Source organism: Globicephala melas, chromosome 19, assembly GCF_963455315.2.
Source record: "Globicephala melas chromosome 19, mGloMel1.2, whole genome shotgun sequence".
NCBI lineage: Eukaryota > Metazoa > Chordata > Mammalia > Artiodactyla > Delphinidae > Globicephala > Globicephala melas.
In genome coordinates, this window is record NC_083332.1 from 8,418,689 (window position 1) to 8,440,543 (window position 21,855).

Genomic DNA, 21,855 nt, shown 5'->3' on the forward strand with positions numbered 1-21,855 from the left:
GGCAGCTGGGGCTGAGTTTATTGCATGTGGAAGATGGATACGGAGATTCAGGGAGAAGGGGGGCGGGCTGAAGACTCTGTACTCAGAACCCTAAAGAGGGAGGGTCAGGAGGCAAAGATCAGTTTGCGGTCGGCCAGATGGTGGAGGACCGGCCTGACGGCGGAGAAGCTGCGAGGGGCGAGGCCCAGAGCCAGACCCTCTTCGCCCCCCATTCTTCAGGATGACGGCTCCGGAGACGCTACACGATGTCATGAAGAGGGAGCCAGACCCCAATCCGGGAACGGCGCATCCGCGGCGGGGGCGCCGGGCTCTCGAGGGCCGGCGGTCCATCTTGGGTGAAAAGGAGGGTTACCCGGGTCCTCGCCCCCCGCGGCCTCCGGCGTCTCCCCCGGCGTCTGGCGGCTCGGGCGGCGGCTGGGGTCGCTGTGGCGGCGGCGGCGGCGGCTGTGCGGCAGCTCGAGGTGGGGTCGCGGCCCGCCAGGGGCTCCCAGGAGACAAGAGACCGACGCAGCAGCGGGCACCGAGGCAGGAAGAGCACCCGCGCGGGCGCCGCAGGGAGAGGACTGCGCGCTGGGCGGCGGGCCGGCTGGGGCCGCAGGGGGCCGCGTGGGAACCCAGATGAGACCGTAATAGACAGCGAGCAGCACGGCAGCCAACGACACGCAGAGAAAGTAGGCGCAGACAGGAGCCAGGCGCAGCCAGCGGCCCCGCGGGCCTTCGCTCAGCCCCGCGCCACCCGGGCTCTCGCCGCCGCCACCCACGCAGCTCGTGCCCCGCATCCCCGCAGCCCACTCGGCCCAGCGCCACAGCCCACACAGGACCCGCCCCTTGGGCCCGCCCCCTCCGGAGGACCGCCTTCGCGCTCTAACACTCCCTCGTCCAACCCCGCCCCCGCCAGCGTGGTCACGCCCCCGCGCGGGCGGGCTTCCTCCGCGTCGTAAGCCCGCCCCCTCCTCAGCCTCCGGCCAACCATCATCAACCTAAGGCTTAATCACAGCGTCTGACCCCGCCCCCACCTGGCTCTGGGCCCGCCCCAAGCACGCAATACCTCGATTTTTCTCAAACGTTAAGTCTCGGCTCAGCCGACACCCGCCAGGCTGGCCAGGCAGATGTTATACCTGTACCGGCGCTTAGCTCCGCTCTCCCTTTTCTGTCCTCCTCCCTGCGCCCTAACCCCGTCCCCTTTCGGAACTCGGACTCCTTCCAGGCATCTAGCTCCACCACTCCCTTGCCAAGCTCAGGCCTTTTAAGTCCCGCCCTTCCTTAGCCGCAGTCCCGCCCCAGTTGTAACTTGCGTTTCTCCAAGCTAAACTCTACTCCAACTTTCGATCCCACCCTCTTCTCCCCTTACCTTCACCCATCTTCGGTCCAGGCTCCACCTCCTTTCTCCACTAGTTTGCGCACCCCATTCTAAACCACGCCCTCCGCCGCTGGCTGCGCCCCACACCGGCATAACGGATTCCCATCTAAACCTGCTCTCGTGGTTCCATCCCACATCCTAACATCCTCCGTCCCATGGTTTAACTCCATACACCAGAATTCTGGCCCCACCCAGTCACCCTAACCACGCCCCCTCACGGGACGTGCCTCCTTCTCCATACTTTGTGTCCTGAGGTCTAAGCTCACAACCCAAAGCTCCAGATCCGCCCCACACACCAATCACGCCCCCTCCCCCATCTCCTCCCCCACCACCCTCAATTTCTCCCTCTCTAAAACCATGGGGTCCAGAGTGGGCTCCGGGGACGAGAGAGCAGAGCCCGGAGATCCAGACTAAGCCCCTCCTGCCTCCCCCTCCCCATCAAGGCGGGGAAGCTTCAGTCCCCTCCCAGCAGCGTCTTCAGGAATTCGGGGAGGCCTGTGGGAGGGGGGGAGGGAAGACGTATCAGGGGGGGTGGAGGAAGAAAGACCCCCTTCCTCCCGCCTCTTCCGCCACGAAAAAGCCCGCCAAGCTCAGCAACCCAGCCTGCCCCCGCCAGCAACACAGTTCAAAGGTTAGCGGAAGCACTGCGTTTAATAGGGACCGGGCTGGCGGCCGAGGAAATCAAGTCCTTCAGGAGTCACCGGCTATTCGCCATGCCCCAGATGTAAGCTCCTGGAAGCGGAAAACGGCCCGGGAACTGGCACCTAGACCCCCATGGCCTCCATAAGGCGGTAACTCGGGGACGTCTCAGCCACCCCGGTGCCACAGCGCCCCCCATTTGTGAGACGGGACTACTGCCCTGGCCCAACCCGGTTCACTATCCCTGGCTCCTCCCCCCTTACATTTAACCCTCTCCTGACTGGAGTGTGGCGGAAGCAGAGGACAGAGGAGCGAGGCGGCAGGAGGTTAGTGCAGAGCGCAGAGGGCACTGTCAGCGGGCGCGGTCAGCGGGCGGCCCCCGGTGGCGAAGCGGCCGCCACCACTTTGCAGAAACGCACCCTCTGGAAGTCGGTGATCTCCGCCGTCTCCTGGCCCTCAGGGTCCGCCTCTGGAAAGAGAAGGGGTGGTCACTGGAGGGCAGCAGTAACCCCTGCACCCCTACCGCCGGACCCGGGACGCTCTAGCCCCGCCCCTCTGCCCCACTGAGCCTGGCTGCCGCCCACCCCGCGTTAAGCGGTTTACGAGTCTCAGACTCCTTTAATCCTCGGAGTGGACCCACGCAGCAACACCCACCCCAGCAGTACCCTGTTTACAATCGAATACATAATCTGATATAACGAGATCGCAGTCACGTGACCCAAAGGCAAAGCGCTTGGGCACCCCGGCCTCAGCCACCACCATAAACTCCGTCCTCTCGGATCGCGGGCCCACCCCACCACGGGCCTAAGCCAACCTCTATCACGCCTGCCCTACAGGACCTACCCTTCACTTCCCTTGCCCACCTCCTGAGTCCTAACCAGACCTTCCTTGGCTCTGCCTCGAAATCCTAATCCCACTCCTGGGGGAGGTCCGTGGTTCACAATCTGGCTTCCACCTGCTGGAGGTGGAGATAGGGTTGGCCTCTGGCTCCAGGTCCGCTGGCCCCAACATTCTATTTTACCCCAATTTTTTTACCCCACTATCTTACCTATTTCTATTCTAATTTACCCCAATTTACTAATTTACACCTCAAAACTCTAATCCCGCCCACAGCTAAATCTATTACTCTGCCCCTCCCCATTCTTATTTATGACCTACTTAAATTTCTAATCCTGCCCTTAGCTCCTCCCCCTGAACCTAGCCCACCCCCTTATTTTTAGATTACTTTCCAGAACCCCTGGGATGGGCCTCTAAATCCTAATCCCATCCTGGCTCCACCTTCTCACCCGCAAACCCCATACACACTCAGTTCCTAGCGGCTCGACCCGTGGGAAGTCCTTCCTTTAGCCCCACCCCCTTCACGCCCACCTTTCCCAGCAGCGTAATCCCACCCCCGTCCAGCTGCTCCCCACACCCATGGTGGAGACCCACTCCACCCCGTTCTACTCCCCCCAAACCCTCTTCCCCTCAACCCAAGAGGAAGCGGAAGGAAGAAGGCCACCGCACAGCCGCTCCCCCACCTGGAGCTGTCTCAGACCCCTCCTCTTCAGCTTTCTGGGTTCTTGGGAGGCTGGGCCCACTCTTCAAGGAGGCAGGGGCTGGCTGGTCTCCTCCTGGAGGAGGAGGAGGCCCAGTCAAGCCCCTTCCCCTCCAAGTATCCCCCCACCCAAGACAGAAGGCCCTTGGGGAGTGAGAGGGGGGTTCAAGGACACACGTGGGGAGGGTCATTGGAGAAAGTGAACTCTTTATTGGGGAGGACACTCTGAATAGCTCGCAGAAGGGCAGGATCTGGGGGTGGGCATTCCAGAGGCAGGCATGGCCCATCCTCCCTAGCCACCAGGGCGGTGGGACACACGGGGTCCTGGGGCTGAGCCTGAGGGTCCCCCATGTACCCCTCAAGCACACACACAAGCAGCCAGCTTCATGCATTTCCGAAAGGCCAGGCCTCACCCGGAGAGAGGGCGTCAGCCGGATGGGCGGTCCGGGGAGAATTCAGCTCCATCTCTTCACCCCAGTCGGACACAGGCTGGTGGCCCCCGGTGGGCGAGAAGGGGCTGGAAGGCGTGGCAGGGGCCTGGGGGAGTGGCAGGGGCTCCTCCGGCCTGGCGGGCTCTTCGTCGCCACGTTCCCCGCTGGGGCTCCCGCTGGGGCTCCCGCTGGGGCTTCCGCTGGGGCTCCCGCTGGGGCTCCCGCTGGGCTCAGGCTCGTGGGGCCGGTGGTCCCGGGCTGGTTCTTCTCCCTCCTCATCAGCCTCTTCTTCTTCCTCGACCGCTTCCTCCTCCGCATCCTCACTCATGTCTTCCCACTCCTCGGCCTCCCCGTCGTCACCCTCGCCCTCCTGGCCCTCGCCCTCCTCACCCTCGTCCTCGTCCTCAGGAGGCTGATGGGCAGGGGCCGGGCTCTCGGGCGGCTGTGAGAAACACAAGGCAGGTCGGGGAGAGGGTGTGGGCCCTGGGCATTCTCACACCACCTGCCAGAGATGACACGCCACCCTACCTGCATGGGCGCCTCCTCAGGGGTAGAGGGCTGTGTGGGCTCAGGGGCTGCGGACACTGCCTCCTGCGTCTCCCAGCGGTCATCGTGGTCACTGGAGGGAACAGAGGAATGGGGTGAAGCCCAGGTGGAAAGAGGAAGGGCTCCCCACCCCCAGCGCCCCCCCAGAGACAGAGCTGCAACATTCAGCTGGGTGGGGGGAGCTGGCACGCTGGAGCACCCAGGAGGAGGAAATGGTGGGCGTGTCCGTCAGGGACAGACAGATGGAGGAGGGCCAAGTGGCAGAAGAGGACTCGGATGGGAGGGGAGGAGAGGACAGATGAGGGCAAAGTGGAGAGCCAGGCCCCAACACCCCCAAAACCAAGTTCCTGACCCACAGGGAGACGAGTGCCCGAGGCAGGCAGGGCCAAGACAGGACAGACAGACACACCCTCCCACACACAAGCCAGAGAATGGCCAGGGGTAGAGCCACACAGCCCCGCTGGTGCACATGCAAGGGGAAGGGGTGCCCCCACCTGTAGGCACGGGGGGCTGCCTTGGCCTGAGGTCGGCCGCTCTTCCTCTTTCTACGGCTGACCTCAGTTTTGTGCTGGGACAGGAATTCCCTGAAAGTGGGGGGCTTGGGAGGCCGGGCCCAGGCCTGGTCATCTGCAACAGAACCCAGGGGAAGTTGGGGGTGGAGGGCATGGCACAAACCACGCCCACCCCTCCCCTGGCCCCGGCCCAGCCAGCTGCCTCACCCCGCCAAGGACTCCCACTCACCATAGCGGTGGGATGGTTCCAGGGCCACGGCTGGGCCATCCTTGAACCTGGGGAAAGAGAAAGGGGGTGAGCAGGCAGCTGGGGGCACAGGGCGAACAGGAGGGTGGGAAGAGATTAGGGGGAGAGATGGGGGCCAGGGTCAGAAATCAAGATCACAGACGGCAAGGTGGTCAACCAGAAGCAGGCAGAGGTGAGGAATGTCACTGACTAAAAGGAGGACAGGACCAGGTGAAAGGCAAGGGGCAAATTTGACATCATAGTGACAAATACAGAAGAAAAAAATTCAGTATTTGACAGCCTGCCCGCCCGTGAACAAAAATTTGGAAAGTACATGATCCCCAGCTCCCTGTCCGGCCTCATTTCCTGTCACTCTCTCACCTCCCCAGCTAAGCAAGTTCTCCTACCACATGGAGCTCCTGCCTCAGGGCCTTTGCTCTTCCTCAGATCTCTCAGCGACTCACCCCCTAACCTCCTTCAGCCCTCAGTCTGGAGGCTTTCCTAAACTTCCTAATCACATATTATTACATATATTATTTAAGTCCAGAACAGCAGCCTCCAACCCTCTCCACGCTCTGCTTCATTAATCTTCAGCATCTGACATGAGCTCTATTCATTGCCCATCTTTCCCACTGGACTCTAAATTCCATGAAGACAGAAGCATTTTCCTCACGGCTATATCCCCATCACCTAGAACCTTCCAAGACACATAGGAGGGACTCAATAAACGTTTGCTCATGAAATCATTGCACATGTGCAGTAGTGAGACTTGCTGCTGGCTGCTCTGAGGACATAAGAGGAAAACAATTACTTTCTCAGTCTTAAGCCTGAGAACATCTCCCCAAAAGCCCCACCTGTCTACACCTTAGAAAGATCAGCTACCGTATCTGTGCAAAACATTTCTCATGCTGGCACAGGCTTAGCTCACAATCCAAAAATAAATGCTCTGACCGCCAGGCACACAGACAAGATCCTCTTTCTTCAGCCAGCGCCACGGCAGAGGATACAGGATGATGTAAAAACTACAGCTGTTGACCTTAAGACTGCCGTTGGCGGCTCTTCCAGAACCTCTCTGTCTTCGCTGTGGAAGTCAGTGCTCCTGTGGATGATGCCTTTGCTTTCAGTTTGACTAACGGGATGTTTCCTGGGACCCAAAAGGGGACAGAGTCAGACCTGAGGATAATAATGCCACCGGGATAAGGAGTTTGGGTTGGTGGGGAACAGGTTAGAGGGATGAAGGGAGGATGCAGAGGTGTAATCACTATAAGTAACTCTTCATGCCCTCCCTGTGTGAGAATTCACATCTGTGCCCTTGGCCATGTAGCCACTGCAGTACCACCCACTAGAGTGGGCAGAGTTTAAGTTCCTGCCACAGCAATGCAGGGTCTGCTGGCTATCAGAATAGGGAAGCGTGTCCACTCTCCCTCCTGCACATCTGCCAGTGCCACGGCCAGCACGTCCCCAGGGAGCCTGAAGGGAAGGCACACCCAGGTAGACCCACAGCTTCAAGTCCAGCCTGGATCAGCCCAACCCGGAGACCTGTGAACACGTGAGAAAGAAATGCTTTCATGTGTCCCTGAGATTTGGTGGTGGTTACGCAGCATCACCTAGCAACTGCTAACTGATACACAGGGTGAGAAACCAGAGACAGGCAAAAGAGTCAGAAGTCAGGGCCGAGGTCGAGAAGCCAAACAGAAGAGGCAGGGTGGAGACTCACATGCCATCAGTCTTCTCAGCATCCCACTCCCTCCGCCACTGGCCGGTGGGCTTGCGGTGCCGCTGCAGCCGCTCCTGGTCGATCTTCTCCCGCTCCTGCTTCCAGCGCAGGTACTCGGACCGCTCTCGGCCCGTCATGGAGAGCGTCATGTCCCCAGCGCCACCCAGGCCGGCCCGGCGGCCCTGCCCCCAGCAGACAGGCAGTCAGGACCCAGCTACAACCCTCCCCCGCCACACCCCCTCCCCCAGGCCCTCTAAGCTGGGGGGAGGGGGTAGAGCCACCGGCTCAAGGTCACACATGGAGAAGATCAAAGCCACATCTGCCCATGTGGCACCTTCTCAGAGAGGCCATCCCAGGTCTCTGTCTCTTAGTAGCATCCCTCTCTCCTCTGTCCCCTGACCCGGCTGGGCTGGAGTTTTCTTCTCTACACTTGCCATTACCTGACATCTTATTACATGGTCACTGATTTAGTCCCAGCACCCAAAACAGTGCCGGGCCCCGGCAGAGGCCCAGTAAATATCACTAACGTTAGTAATGAGAGAACATCGCCAAAACACACCAGAAAGCTTCGGAAGGAAAACAGTGTGGTGCTGGCTCAAGAACCGACAATCACTGGGCGGGGGCGGGGGGGGGGGGGGCGAAGCCTGAGTGCAGGGCTGCTGCCTCTCCCTACTCTGTGTCCCCTGCGCCGCATCCGGCCCTCCACACACACTCCACCCCTGAACCCAGAGACTGGCTGCCGGAAGGAATGTCGTGGCCCCGGGAGCCCCGGCTGCCGGCACGCACCTGCCGCTCCTGCTCGAGGCCGCAACGCACCCGCTCGAAGTCGGGGCCCCCCCAGTTGCGCCCGTGCCGGCGGCTGCCTTCCCGACGGTCCCGCTCAGGCTCCTCCAGGGGCCCGCTGCGTCGCCGGGGGTCGTCCAGGAAGTTCCGCACTGGGTTGGGCTCCAGCACGCCTTCCTGCGGGTACACGGAGGTGGGGGGTGTTGGCGGGCTCCCGGGGCCCGGCGGCTCCGCCCCACCGCCAGGGAGCGCCCGAGGCACTGACCCGCTGGTTGCGCTCGTACTCTGCAATCTTCTCCATCTCTTCATTCATCTTCTCAATGTTCTGCTTGCGCCGCTCCTCCCACTCCTTGTTGGGGGAGGGAGGGGACAAAGAGAGACACAGGGTGTCAGAAAGAACCACTCAACCCGAGCATCCGTCACCTTCTGAGGCTCTCTTCTTAGGCCTGCTGCATGGCAGCCCCTGGCTGGCAGCTGGGCATTGGCTCTCAGTGTGTCCCCGGTCAACCGATAAAGGGGCTCAACGTACCTCGATTGTCTGTGCAAATACAGCGTGTGCTGACCGCCTGCTTTCCGTTTGGGGTCTGGAATTTGTGCGTGTACTAGGCAGAGGGCACCTATATGACCAGCCCCGGATAAAAAGCCTGGGCACTAGGTCCCTAATGAGTCCCCAGTCGATGACCTCTGACACGTATTGTCAATGCCGGAAGAATGAAGTGCAGCCCATGTGGCTCCACTGGGCGAAGACTCTTGGAAGCTGGCACCTGGCATCCTCCAGACTTCAGCCCATGGGCCCTTCTTTCCCTTTGCTGATTTTATTTTGTATTCTTTCCCTGTAATAAATCTTAGCTGTGAATCTTTCTAGCAAAACTCTGAACCTGGGAGAGGGGTGGGAACCCCAGCACACTATGGCTGGCACGGTAACAATGCCACAGTAATAACTCGGCACATGGCCAGGTGACCCCCACAATCCATTCTCCTCTCCTTCCAAGGTAACAGAATTTGAGATGAGCACGTGGCATTTCCAGGACTCAGCATACAAGAGAGAAATGAACTTCCATCTGACTGAAGCCATGGCGTTTTGGGGTCTTTCAGTTACAACAGCTTAGCACCTACAAATAATAACCATCCTTAAATAACACTCACTGAGCACTTACTCTGAGGGTTTCAATGTCTGATGTCACATGATGCTTACAATAACCTTTAAACCTGATTTTCATTCCCGTTTAAGAGTGAGAACCAGGAAGTTCTCAGAGGAGAAGTGAGCTGCCCAATGACAGGGAACTAACAGAAGAAGGCTGACCCCTCAGCCACCATGCCAGACAGCCTCCCATTCTGCTAACCTGCGTGGTGGGGCACTGGGAGCAGTTACAGTAAGAACATCACTGTTTCCCACCAACAAATCCGGGGAGTGACACAGAGAGAGCACGTGCGTACGCACACATGCAAGAGAAAGCGTGCGCGCACGTGCTACTGGACAGAGCCCACCAGACAGCACCAGAAAGAGAAAAAAGAGACGGGCAAGGAAAGGCGGGTGGGCAAGCACACAGCAGACAGAGAGCAAAACAGGAGAGATAGAAAGAGACAGGGAGAGTACCTACAAGCACTGGCCTGGAGGAGGGAAGGAGGGACGGAGGGAGGGAGGGAGGGAGGGAGGGAGGGAGGGAAGAGATGAAAAAGAGCTGAAGAGAGGGGCCGAAAAAGAAGCAGAGAAAGATGGATGAAGGAGACAATCAGTTTGAAAGCAGGAACAGAAAGAGAAACAGGACAACGTGGAGCCTCTCCAGAGGACTCCAGCCCCTGCTCGGCTCCTACCTTGGATTTGCGGTCGGCAGCTGAGGCATCTCCAGTTCCAGAGAGATGAGGGGACCCCCTGGCCCGACCCCTCCGGCCGCGGCCCCCAGCTCCTCCTCGAGGCTGCTCCCCGGGACTGTCTTCCCAGCTGCGGGATGCCCGGCCCATGCCTGCCCGGCCCATGCCTGCCCGGCCTCCATGCTGAGGGGGGATCCGGCCTCCCTTGCTGGCCCCTGGGGGCCGAGGGGTCCCAGGAGACCTCCGGGAGGGACCCAGGTTCTTCTCCTGGAAAGGGGGGAGGGGGGGAAAGTACAGTCACTGGGGCAGGGAGACGGGGACATCCCAGGCCCAGAGGGCAGCTGCCAGGATCAAGGCTCCCACAGGTCTGGGGCAGCTGGGAAGGCCTTTAGTTCTCAACCCTCCCCCCCACCCTGTACTCACGAGTCCCCACCCCGGCGTGGAGCTCACCATTTCCATTGCCACATTCTCCTTCTCCACTGAGCGGCCCTTCCGGGGAGCTGTCACCGCTACTCCCTCGAGTTCAGCTTTTTTACGGTCCTCCTCAATCTCCTAGGAGCAAACAACAGAGATAGGGAGTGTCAGGGGTCCTCTGTACCAGCTGGATTCCCACAGCCCCCTGAACTTCTCCCAAGTCTGCCCCAGCCCAGACCTCTCTCTGGAGCTCTAGACAAGAAAGCTGGTCACTTCAGCATCTTCCCTCAAACTCCACCAGGCTGTTCCCCTGCTCAGAACCCTCCTGTGTGCCCTTCTCTGAGTCAGAGCCAAAGGCCTCCCCACAGCCAACAGGGCCCTACAGAGTCTGGTCTCGTTACCACCATGAACTCACCTCCCGCTCTCTCCCCTCACTCTGACTTCCTCACTGTTCCTGGAACCTACCAGGCTCAAACCTGCCTCAGGGCCTTTTTCACCCGCTGTTCCCTCCCACAGGAACACTCTTCCCCCAGAGATCCTCCAGTCCCTCACCTCCTTCAGGTCTCCGCTCAAAAGTCCTCTTCTCAGGAAGGCCTTCCCTGACCAGCTCCCCTGCCATTCTCTCACCCCTCCCCCTCCCCCATCACTACCCCGCGTTATGTGTATTTTGCTAATCGTCTGCCTGTTTTGTTCACTGATGTATACCCTGAGCCTAGAACACTGCCTGGCACACAACAGAGGCTCAGTATGTTTTTGTTTTTGTTTTAAATGAACGAACGCATGAAGAATGAATAAGTGAAACCCACTCCTCATCCCATCTCAGGGACAGCCCCACCACCTACTCTGTCACCTGTGACAGGGACCTGGGCCTCGTCCTGGACCCTCTCTCCTCTCTAACTCCACCACGGCCCGTCAGTCACTGAGTCCCTCCCAAAAGCCCTGTTCCAGGCCGGGCATCTCTTCTCCACATCCCCCACTGAAGTCCCTGCCCCAGCTTCCTCCTTGTCTCCCCTCCTCCCACCCACCACCACACAGCAGCCAGAGGGGTCTTCCTAAAAAGGCATTCTGATCTGGCCCCACTCCCCCTCAGAGCCCTCCAGGGCTCCGCAGTGTCCTTAGGAAAAAGTCCAAACTCTTAGCCTGCTGGTGTTCTGGGCCCTGCATGGCCTGGCCCCAGCTGATCACTCCAGGTCAATATCCCCCAACTGACCCTCCCACTTCAAGCTCCAAGTTTTTGCGCAAACTGTTCCCTCTGTGCAAAACGTGTTATGCTTTCCTTTTCGACTGACTAATTGTCTACTCACCTTTTAGGTCTCAGAATCCCCTCCTCCAGGAAGCCCCCTTAGTATCCCCCGGGCTGGGTGAAGAGCCCCCTCTGGGCTCCCACAGAACCCTGAACTCCTCCATCCCAGCCTTGCCCACTCTGTCATCACTGACTGAAGCCACAGCTGGATCCCTACTGGCCTGTGAGGCCCGGGGACCAGGGCCATCTCCATCACTGCTGCTTCCCCAGCACCACTCAGCAGTGGGCCTGGTGCAGTGAAGACACTGGAGAATACTTGTGAACAAATGAATGAATGAATGATGGAATGAAAGAAGGGATCCCAGGCTAAGGCCTTTGGCTTTTATCCCGAGAGTGATGAAAACTCATGAAAAGGTTTTAAGGAAGGGAGAGGTGACGGAAACTCACTGCGGGGAGGAGAGGGGATGGGGTCTCCCAGGGCGGGGCTAGGGCACCTGGTAGCGCCGGATGAGGGCCTCATTCTTCCGCCGAAGAGCCTCGATCCTCTTATCTAGCTCAGCATCCTTCTCCTCCTTCGATTTCAGATCCAGTGTGGCCGACTGAGAGGGGTAGACAGTTCAGAGACAGTGAGGAAAACCTACACCCACCCCAGTGCCATTCAATCTGGTGTCTGAGAGTCAGGAACCTGGGTCCCCTCCTCCCAAGGCCCCTGCCCCAAAGCTCAGATCCCAGAGACCCCACTTTCCTTCTCACCATTCCACTGGCAGGATGGGACCAGGGTCCCAGCAAACCTTCCCTGCAGAATCTGGACACAGCACTCGGGGTTCCTGAGGTCAGAGGGAACAGAAGGACTAAGGCCAATGACTCTACCCAATCTGTCTCCTCCTCTCCCATGACGGGGCCTCCTCTAACGCACACACTGCACGCGGGCACACAAACACCTGCACTCCAAGGTAACGTTAGCCCTCACTCCCACACCTTCTTCTTGAAGTGCTAGCCCGCCCCTTACCTGGAAATGTTTAGACTCAGTCCTCTCCGAAACGTTTTGGACCCACCCATTTCCCATAAAAACAATGTAATCACACCCACCTTGGAAAAGTTCTGGTCCCGCCCCACCACTTAGGAAAACATCCCATACTGCTCCCTTCAAAACGGAAATTCTATGTCAGTCTCCACACCTCTGTGCTGGGAGTTTAAACCCGGGCCTCTATCCCAGGAGAGCTTAGGTAGGGCCCCTGCCCCAACCTGCACAAGAAAGTTCTAGGCCCAACCCCCTGTGCCCATTCCGGCGCCGCCCACATCCCCGTGAGCAGTCTACATATGCCTCTTTCCCAGGAGTTTCACAAACGTCTTATAACCCCACAGTCAATACAGTTCGAACCCCACTCCTATTTGCTGCCCCTACACTCAGGAATGTTCTAGCTCCACCCGCAGCATCCTAAGAAAGGTGCCGCTGCCTTCCCGCACTCCCACAAAGATTCCGCCAACAGGCCCGGTACCCACTGGAGAGACTTCCTGGGTCTGGCTTGACGTCCCAGGGGAAACTGTACCCGCCCTAGCGCGGACAAAACTTCTCCGCCCGCCCGCGGCTTTCTAGGTAAAAGCTTCAGTCTCCACCCGGTAGGAACGCCACAGGCCCGCCCCGGGCCAGGGCAAACTTTCTGGCCCCGCCTTTCCCGCCAAGCCTATGGCCCCGCCCACATGCTCGCGTCATTAATCCCCCCACCCCCGGCTTCCGACTTTCCCAGCCAATCCTCTGGCCCCGCCCTCTAGATCCCCAGGCAACAGCCTAAACCCGCCTCCTCCTTCTCGCGTTATTACACCGGCCCCGCCCCCGGCTCGCCAGCCACACCCTGGCCCCGCCTCCAATTCGCCCTTCCAACCTTCTGGTCACGCCCCCTGGCTCCGCCCCCGCCTAGTCGAGTCAAAATCTGACCCCGCCCCCCGGTACCCCTACGTTCTGGATCAACGGCTTCTTCACCACACTCTGGCCGCGCCCCGGGCTCCCGCAAAACTTTCTGGCTCCACCCCCAGCATTCTCTGCCAGCACTCTGGCCCCGTCCCCAGCTCCCCGGCATCTTTTTTGGCCCCGCCCTCACCCTCGGGTCAGCCCCTGGGTCAGCCCCTGGATCCGCCCCTGACTTCAAGAACCCACTTCCAGGGCAGGCAAAACTTTCTGGCCCCGCCCCCAGAGTTTTCGGCCAGAGTCCCGGCCCCGCCCCTAGCTCTCCGGGTAACACTTGGCCCCGCTCCCAGCCCAAGCACTACTTTTCGGCCCCGCCCCCAGCTGCCCACCCACGCTCCGGACTCGCCCTCAGCCCGGCCCACCCCGGCCCTGCCCACCCACCGACGTCCCGCCCCTCCAGTACCCCTCCAGCTTCCCATGTGGGCGTCCAGTCCCCGCCCCCCGCAGAGTACTCTGACCCCGCCCCCGCGGGCTACTCGCTACCCCGCCCGTGCCCGCACCCGCTCCCTGTACGTGGGGCGTCAGGCCCCGCCCTCTCCGGGCGCGCTCCCGGCCCCCTCCCCCGGTCACCTGTCCCGGAGACCCCGCGGCGTCCGCGACTCCGGCTCCGTCGGCCTCCGCGTCCGCAGCTCCCGGGCCGCGCGCGTCACTTCCCCCCCGCACCACGTGAAGAGGTGCACTAAAGCGGGTCACTTCCGGTCTTGCCGGCCGTTTCCGGGAGCCTTAAAGGCGCCGCGCCCCCCCCCCCCGCCCCCCGGGTGAAGGAGGGAGTGGGTTGAGCCGGTCCGCAAGAGTGTTCAAAGGTGTTCTGGAAGCTTGTGTTACTGCTTTATGCCTGAATTACCTTCTTCCACGGAGAGAAGACACCATCCTCTCTCTCTGGCCTCTATCTGCTTCTCCTCTTTTCTGGTTCCAATAAATAGATGCCAGGCACTGGGCAATGACTCCTGGAAGCCTGACCTGCCAGCTTGTGCTGGGGGTGGATGGGGGATGCCCCACCCTCCTGCCAATGAAACCTTACAGTTAGTTGTGGGAGCTTAAAATTTTCAACGGAAAGAATCGTTTCTTCATCCTCTAAATCAGAGTTGAGTGACAGGCTGTGTGCTGGGGGGTGGGGGGGTGAAGCGTGTTAAGGTGATGAAAAGGCAGACCCTATCCCTGTCCTCGTGAGGGAAGGCACAAGTACACGTGAAATAACAGAAAACAGAAATGTGGGCGATGTCTTGCAACAAGGACTGGGGAGAGGCTGAGGGTGAGAGGGGGTGGCTGTCCAGGCAGAGGGCACACAGCCGGTGCAAAGGCCCTGTGGTGAGTGAGCTTGGTGCATTCTAGGAACTGAAAGACGCTCAGAGAAGGACCTGCTGAATTTGGCTACAGAGTCCAGAGGGTTACGTGCATTAATCAAAACTTAGACATAATTAACCTGTTTTTATAAGTGATGCTAAATGTTATGGAACACCCTTACAGGAGGTGATGACACTTATAAGTGGGCAGACCAGATTCCCTGAGGTTGCTGATAATTTTATTTTGTGATTTAAAGCATGAAAAGGGGGAGTACCTTGCCCCTTATGTGGTTACGGTTAACAGCCTTTCAGAGACCTTCTCTACACATACAACTTAATTCTCTTAAAATTCCCCAGGAATTCCCTGGCAGTCCAGTGGTTAGGACTTGGCACTTTCACTGCTGGGGCCCAGGTTCAATCCCTGGTCAGGGAACTAAGATCCCACAAGCCATGTGGTGCGGCCACAAAAATAAATAAATAAATAAATAAATATAAAATTCCCCAAATACCTGCCAAATTCAGGACACCCTTGCTTCAGCTCTTTATTCAAATGTCACTTCCACTTCAGGGCCTTCCTTGAAACCACCCATTTGACAATTTCGAAATCTCTCATCCTTTCCTCTTCCAATTTTATTCCCCCATGTTACTGTTTACCCTCTAAACTACCATGTTTCACTCACTTCTCTTGTTCACTGTCTCCTCCACTATATTGTCTGTTTTATGTCCCCAGTGCCTCCAACTGTACCTTATACATAAGAAGCTCTCAAAACCTATTTGTTTAGTGAAACTTTTTTTTTTGGCCGCACTGTGTGGCTTGTGGGATTTTAGTTCCCTGACCAGGGATCGAGCCCAGGCCCTTGGCAGTGAGAACACAGAGCCCTAACCACTGGACCACCAGTGAATTCCCTGAGTGAATCTTTATTACTACTATTTTCCTCCTTCTTTATAAACAAAAAGTATGTGCACTGCACTGAAATTCTATACCTTGAACTTAACAATGGACGTTGGCCACCTTTTAAACTGCCATGTGATGTTCTATCCCAGAGATGAGCCATAATTTGGCCCAACTGGTCTCGTGGACCTTCGAGTTGTTTCCGATTGGGGAGGTTGCCAACAATGCCGTATTGAATTTCTTTTTCTAAAAAATATTTATTTAGTTAGTTAATTAGTTAGTTGCACCGGGTCTTAGTTGCAGCATGCAGGATCTTCATTGCCACGCGTAGGATCTTTAGTTATGGCATGCAGGCTCTTAGTTGTGGCATGCGAGATATAGTTCCCTGACCAGGGATTGAACTTGGGCCCCCTGCATTGGGAGCATGGAGTCTTAACCACTGGACCACCAGGGAAGTCCTCACATTGAATTTCTATAGGCACATATCTTTACAAGTATATGGTCTGTGACCTTGCTCGAAAAGGACTAAAGGGGCTTCCCTAGTGGCGCAGTGGTTGAGAATCTGCCTGCCAATGCAGGGGACACGGGTTCGAGCCCTGGTCTGGGAAGATCTCACATGCTGTGGAGCAACTGGGCCCGTGAGCCACAATTACTGAGCCTGCACGTCTGGAGCCTGTGCTCCGCAACAAGAGAGGCCGTGATAGTGAGAGGCCCGCGCACTGCGATGAAGAGTGGCCCCCGCTTGCCACAACTAGAGAAAGCCCTCACACAGAAACGAAGAACCAACACAGCCATAAGTAAATAAATAAATAAATTTAAATCATATGGACTTTAAAAAAAAAAAAAGGACTCACAATGTCATGATTAACACTCTGAAGCCAGGAGACTTCCCTGGTGGCGCAGTGGTTAAGAATCCGGGGACACGGTTTCAATCCCTGGTCCGGGAAGATTTCACATGCCTCGGAGCAACTAAGCCTGTGTGCCATATCTACTGAGCCCACGTGCCGCAATTACTGAGCCCACGTGCTGCAACTACTGAAGCCCCTGCGCTCTAGAGCCCGTGCTCTACAACAAGAGAAGCCACCACAGTGAGAAGCCCACACACCGCAACGAAGAGTAGCCCCCGCTCGCTGCAACTAGAGAAGGCCTGCGCGCAGCAACGAAGACCCAACGCGGCCAAAAATAAATTAAAAAAAAAAAAAAGGGGGCTTCCCTGGTGGCACACTGGTTGAGAGTCCGCCTGCCGATGCAGGGGACATGGGTTCGTGCCCCGGTCCAGGAAGATCCCACATGCCACGGAGCGGCTGGGCCCGTGAGCCATGGCCGCCGAGCCTGCGCGTCTGGAGCCTGTGCTCCGCGACGGGAGAGGCCACAACAGTGAGGCCCGCGTACCGCAAAAAAAAAAAAGAACAGAGGATACGTAGAGCCTGAAGTTTATACCAAGTTGGAAACCCTCTTGAAGAAAAAGAGTAGGGAATTTGCTGGCGGTCCAGTGGTTAGGGCTTGGCGCTTTCACTGCTGGGCCTTGGTTCGATCCCTGGTCGGGGAACTAAGATTCTGTAAGCCACGGCTGACGCAGCCCAAAAAAAAAGAGTGCAAGATTACAAGGGCACCTCCCAGGGTGTTGGACGAAGCCATGGAAATGAGGGGCCCAGAGCTTACACTTCCTCCATTTTGCAGGAAAGCCACCTCTGATGGTGGCAGCTCGGGAAAGACGGTGTGCCCACTTCCACTTCCCCAGGCAGGACAGGAGTGCGTGCTCCCCCGCAGCCTCGCTGACATTGCGTTTCTCATTCTTTGATCTTTGCCAATATGGCGGCCAAAGGGTGTGTCTCAAGTGTAGTTTGAGTTGCCGCTCTCTGATTAAAAAGTGAAACTGAACACTTTTCAGTATGTCTATTGGGGATCAGAAGGTGTGATGAAGAGTGAGCTGGGCCTTGAGAATCCCTCCTTGGGGCACTCAGCATTTTCACCGGAACTCTCTGGGCAACTCAGGGAGTTCCTTATCATCTCCACTTTACAAAGGAGAATGCAGAGTCCCAGCAAGAAGAACCCAAAGGTCAGCTAAGCTACCACTGATGGCACCCCTTCCTGGAGCTCAGGCTCCAGTGGCCCCGATGCCCTTGCCGCTCCCAGCCAGCTCATCATTCCCACTCCCATTTTATTTTTTTAATTTTTTAAATTTTTATTTATTTATTTTGCGGTACGCAGGGCTTTCACTGCTGTGGCCTCTCCCGTTGCGGAGCACAGGCTCCGGACGCCCAGGCTCGGCGGCCATGGCTCACGGGCCCAGCCGCTCCGCGGCATGTGGGATCTTCCCGGACCGGGGCACGAACCCGTGTCCCCTGCATCGGCAGGCGGACTCCCAACCACTGCGCCACCAGGGAAGTCCTTTTTTAATTTTTTAAATGAAGTATAGTTGATTTACAATGTTGTGTTAGTTTCATGTGTACAGCAAAGTGATTCAGTTGTGTACATGTATATATTTTGGTTGTTGTTTGTTTGTTTTTGTTTTTGAATATTTATTTATTTATTTAGGCTGTGCCGGGTCTTTAGTTGCAGCATGGCATGCGGGATCTAGTTCCCTGACCAGGGGATCGAACCCGGGCCGCCTGCATTGGGAGCACAGAGTCCTACCCACTGGACCACCAGGGAAGTCCCTGAAAAAAGCAGTTTGAAAAAGTTAGTAAACTGATCTTCCCCTCAAGCCGCCCGAGGGAGCGTGGTCCTGCTGCCACCTTGATTTTGGCCCAGTGAAATTGATTTCGCACCTCTGACTCCCAAAGCAGTAGGAGAATAAACGTGTGTTGTTTGACAGCAGCAAGAGGCACTTAAAACAGTGCCAGGGACACAGGAGGTGCATTTAACTGCCAGTATTATATTACTGTTACTTGAAAGACCCTTGACCACATAATACCAGCTGATTGCCTCTGAACATGACATGAATGTTTGCTAATTTATTGGTTAAAGGGACACTCTTTTTTCATTTGCATCACAGTCCTAAAAGGTAAGTGCCTTTGTTTATACTCACATTACAGAGAGAAAAAACACGCTCAGTGAGGCTTCTCTGTGCAAGGTGTCACAGCTGCTAAGTGGCTGGGTTGATGTCCAATAACAAATGACCACAAACTGTGTGACTCAGAATAGCAGAAATGTATTCTTTCACACTTCTGGAGGCCAGGAGTCTGAAATCAAGGTGTCAGCTGCGTTGGTTCCTTCTGGAGGCCCTGCCTCTCTCCCAGCTTCTGGAGGCTGCTGGCAACTCTTCGCATCCCTTGGCTTGTAGACACATCACTCCAGCCTCTGCCTCAGCCTTTCCCAGGGCTTCCTCTCTGTGACTCTGTGTCTTCTCCTTTTCTGTCTCTTATAAGGACATCTGTCACTGGATTTAGGGCCCGCCCTAATCTAGAATGATCTCAACTCGAGATCCTTACTTACACTACATCTGCAAAGACCTTATTCCCAATAAGGTCACATTTTGAGGTTTTGGGTGGACGTATCTTGGGGGCCACAATTCTACCACTACAGCGGCAGGGTCACAGTTTGAACCCAGGGACTTCCCTGGTGGCACAGTGGATGAGGCTCCGTGCTCCCAATGCAGGGGGCCCAGGTTTGATCGCTGGTCAAGGAACTAGATCCCACACACATGCCGCAACTAAGAAGCCTACCTGCCACAACTAAGACCCAGTGCAACCAAATAAATAAATATTTTAAAATAAATAAATAAATAAAAAGTTAATTGTACTTAAAAAAAAAAATTGAACCCAGTCCCCAGGGCTTGCCAGCCTCCACGTGGCCCAGTCCTCCATAGTGTCCCTCAGACAGGAAGTGTCCCTGACTAGCTGATGCCCATCCCTCTGCTGACCCTTCCAGCCACATCTTTCCCTTTCTCCTCTCCTCACACTGTCCGTTCTCAGCCCCTAGTTCTCAACAGGGATGATTTTGCCCCCCCAGGAGACATTTGGCAATGTCTGGAGACATTTTTTTTAATATTTTTAAAAATTTATTTATATTTTATTTATTTATTTAATTTTGGCTGCGTTGGGTCTTTGTTGCTGCACGCAGGCTTTCTCTAGTTGTGGTGAGCAGGGGCTACTCTTCATTGCAGTGCGTGGGCTTCTCATTGCGGTGTCTTCTCTTGTTGTGGAGCATGGGCTCTAGGTGCGCGGGTTTCAGTAGTTGTGGCACGTGGGCTCAGTAGTTGTGGCTCGCAGGCCCAGTAGTTGTGGCACACAGGCGTAGTTGCTCCGCGGCATGTGCCATCTTCCCGGACCAGGGCTCGAACCCATGTCCCCTTCATTGACAGGCGGATTCTTAACCCCTGTGCCACCAGGGAAGTCCCTGGAGACACTTTTGATTGTCACAACTAGAACCTCAAACTGTGACCTTGTTTGAAAGGAGGGTCTTTGCCAATGTGGTTAAAGCAAGGATCTTGAGCTGAGATTATCTTGGATTAGGGTGGATTAGGGAAAGGGTCCTACTGGCATCTATTGGGTTGAGGCCAGGAATCTGCAGAACAGCCCCCACAGCAAAGACTCATCCAGCCCCGAATGTCAACAGAGCTGACGTTGAGAAATCCTGCACTAGCCACACTGAACGATATTTTCAGTTCCTTGGAAACAACACGCTCTCCCTCACCTGGGTTTTGGCATAAGTCATTCCTCCTGCTTGGAACACCCTTCATAGCCTCTTCCTCTGGTTAAGTCTTCCTCATCCTTTCAGGCTCAGCTCAAATGTCACCTCCTCCAGGAAGCCCTCCTGGACCTCAGGCCAGGTCAGATGCCCCTCTAGGCTGTCTCTGGATCCCCACATCCCAGCTCTGCCCATTCAGGGTCCTCACTGTCCAGGGACAGTTCTGTATCCCCCACTGGCCTCCGAGCCATGTAGGGGAAGGGCTGGAGTTGTCTCTGTTGCTGCTGTGTCCCCAGCACTGTCCAGCACAGGGCCACGAACACAATAGGTCTCAATACATGTTGAATAACCAAAACAACCTGGTTGTCACAGAGCCTTCTCAGTCTCCCAAACCAATTAGACCAACATGTCCCAACCCCAGGGGATCCCAAACACCTTTTAGGACAAACACTATTTTCACAACATGCCTTTTCCTCTCCTGAAATGAGATGCATAGATAGAGTGTCCTACCTACATAATCATTTTTTAAATATTTATTTAAATATTTATTTATTTGGCTGCACTGGTCTTAGCTGCAGCATATGGGATCTTTAGTTGCAGCGTGCATGTGGGATCTAGTTCCCTGACCAGGGATCAAACCCGGGCCCCCTGTATTGGGAGCGTGGAGTCTTACCCACTGGAGCACCAGGGAAGTCCCTACATAATCATTTTTTTTCAAATCAATTTAATAACCTAACTGCAATATAAAGGAGAAATTAAAAGAAAGTAATTTATGTTAAATCAGTACATATGTAAAGATGCATTAGTCCAACTACACTGAAAAACATAAAGAAATAGCCAAATGCTTTCACCTACTAATAATGAGTGGGTTTGAGTATAAAAGAATTTGAAAAATCACCAGCGGAATATTGTCAACAACCTTTCTATATTTGAGATTTTAAGAAACGGCTAAGTGTGTGTGTGTGTGTGTGTGTGTGTGTGTGTGTGTGTAAACTCAGCTTGGATGCAGCAGCTGGGACAACAGCCTGACACAAGATGCTGTGGTGAGACACTTTTTTTTTTTTTTTTTTTTTGGTGAGACACTTTTGATGTGACTTTGATAGCAGAAGTGGGATTGCAGTGGTGACATGAACCCTGGACAGATTTCTGAACAAAACAAGGTACAATTTTCCCTTGAAAGAAGTAGTTGCATCCCTGGGAAGTTCAGGCTATATGAAAACCATGCAAATATTACTTTACTATGCAAATAATACCTTGCATTTACCAGCAACAGAATGGCTCAAATTAAAAGGCCCGACAATGTCAAATGCTGACGAGGACTTGGAGTAACTGGAACTCCCAACCCCTGCTGGAGTGGAGCAGGTAAAATGCTCCAATCACTGTGACGTACCGCTGGGCAAGTTCTACTACAACACAGCGCACACACATAACCTATGAGCAAGCAGATCCACTCCAAGGGATTTACCCAATGGCGTTGCATACACGTGTTCCTGAAAGACATGCCATGTATAAGAACATTCATAGCAGATTTACCATAATAGCCCCTCTTACGGGACTGGTTTGTGGCCCCTAAAAATGTATCGATACATGTTGAAGTGCTAACCCCCCCCAGGACCCCAGAATGTGACCTCATTTAGATATAGGCCCTTTGGAACTTCCCTGGGGGTCCAGTGGTTAAGACTCCATGCTTCTACTGCAGAGGGCGCGGGTTCGATCCCTGGTCAGGGAGCTAAGTTCCTGCACTCTGTGCAGTGCGGGGAAAAAAAAAAAAAACAGAAACGAAAACATAAGCCCTTTGCAGAGGTAATTAAGTGACAATGAGGTCATTAGGATGGGCCCTAGTCCAGGATGACTGGTGTCCG

The 21,855-nt window shown here is 55.8% G+C and overlaps 2 protein-coding genes across 9 annotated transcripts; both read right to left on the reverse strand.

Moving 5' to 3' along the window:
• On the reverse strand, positions 1-888 carry INAFM1 (InaF motif containing 1). The gene has a single exon (XM_030873795.2). It carries the CDS (start codon positions 777-779, stop codon positions 249-251), a length of 531 nt encoding a protein of 176 aa, XP_030729655.1. The 5' UTR covers positions 780-888; the 3' UTR covers positions 1-248.
• On the reverse strand, positions 1-13,847 carry CCDC9 (coiled-coil domain containing 9). 8 transcript variants are annotated; one of them, XR_009560098.2, is made up of 17 exons: positions 13,757-13,847; positions 11,974-12,047; positions 11,715-11,819; positions 10,014-10,115; positions 9,567-9,830; positions 8,017-8,100; positions 7,755-7,928; positions 6,969-7,150; positions 5,255-5,301; positions 5,008-5,140; positions 4,496-4,586; positions 3,950-4,409; positions 3,520-3,612; positions 2,863-2,957; positions 2,419-2,468; positions 1,352-1,855; positions 1-330 (listed from the first exon to the last, which is right to left on the reverse strand). XR_009560098.2 is itself a non-coding variant. In XM_060289304.1 (17 exons), exons 3-17 carry the CDS (start codon positions 11,974-11,976, stop codon positions 1,771-1,773), a joined length of 1,968 nt encoding a protein of 655 aa, XP_060145287.1. In that variant the 5' UTR covers positions 11,977-12,047; positions 12,310-12,364; positions 12,724-12,807; the 3' UTR covers positions 1,689-1,770. The 8 variants fall into 8 exon arrangements, 7 of the variants coding, with proteins under 7 accessions (XP_060145287.1, XP_060145285.1, XP_060145283.1 ...); XM_060289304.1 differs by lacking the exons at positions 1-330; positions 13,757-13,847 and adding exons at positions 12,310-12,364; positions 12,724-12,807 and having other exon boundaries at positions 1,689-1,855; XM_060289302.1 differs by lacking the exon at positions 1-330 and having other exon boundaries at positions 1,689-1,855; positions 11,668-11,819.
• Between the last annotated feature and the right edge of the window lie 8,008 nt (positions 13,848-21,855).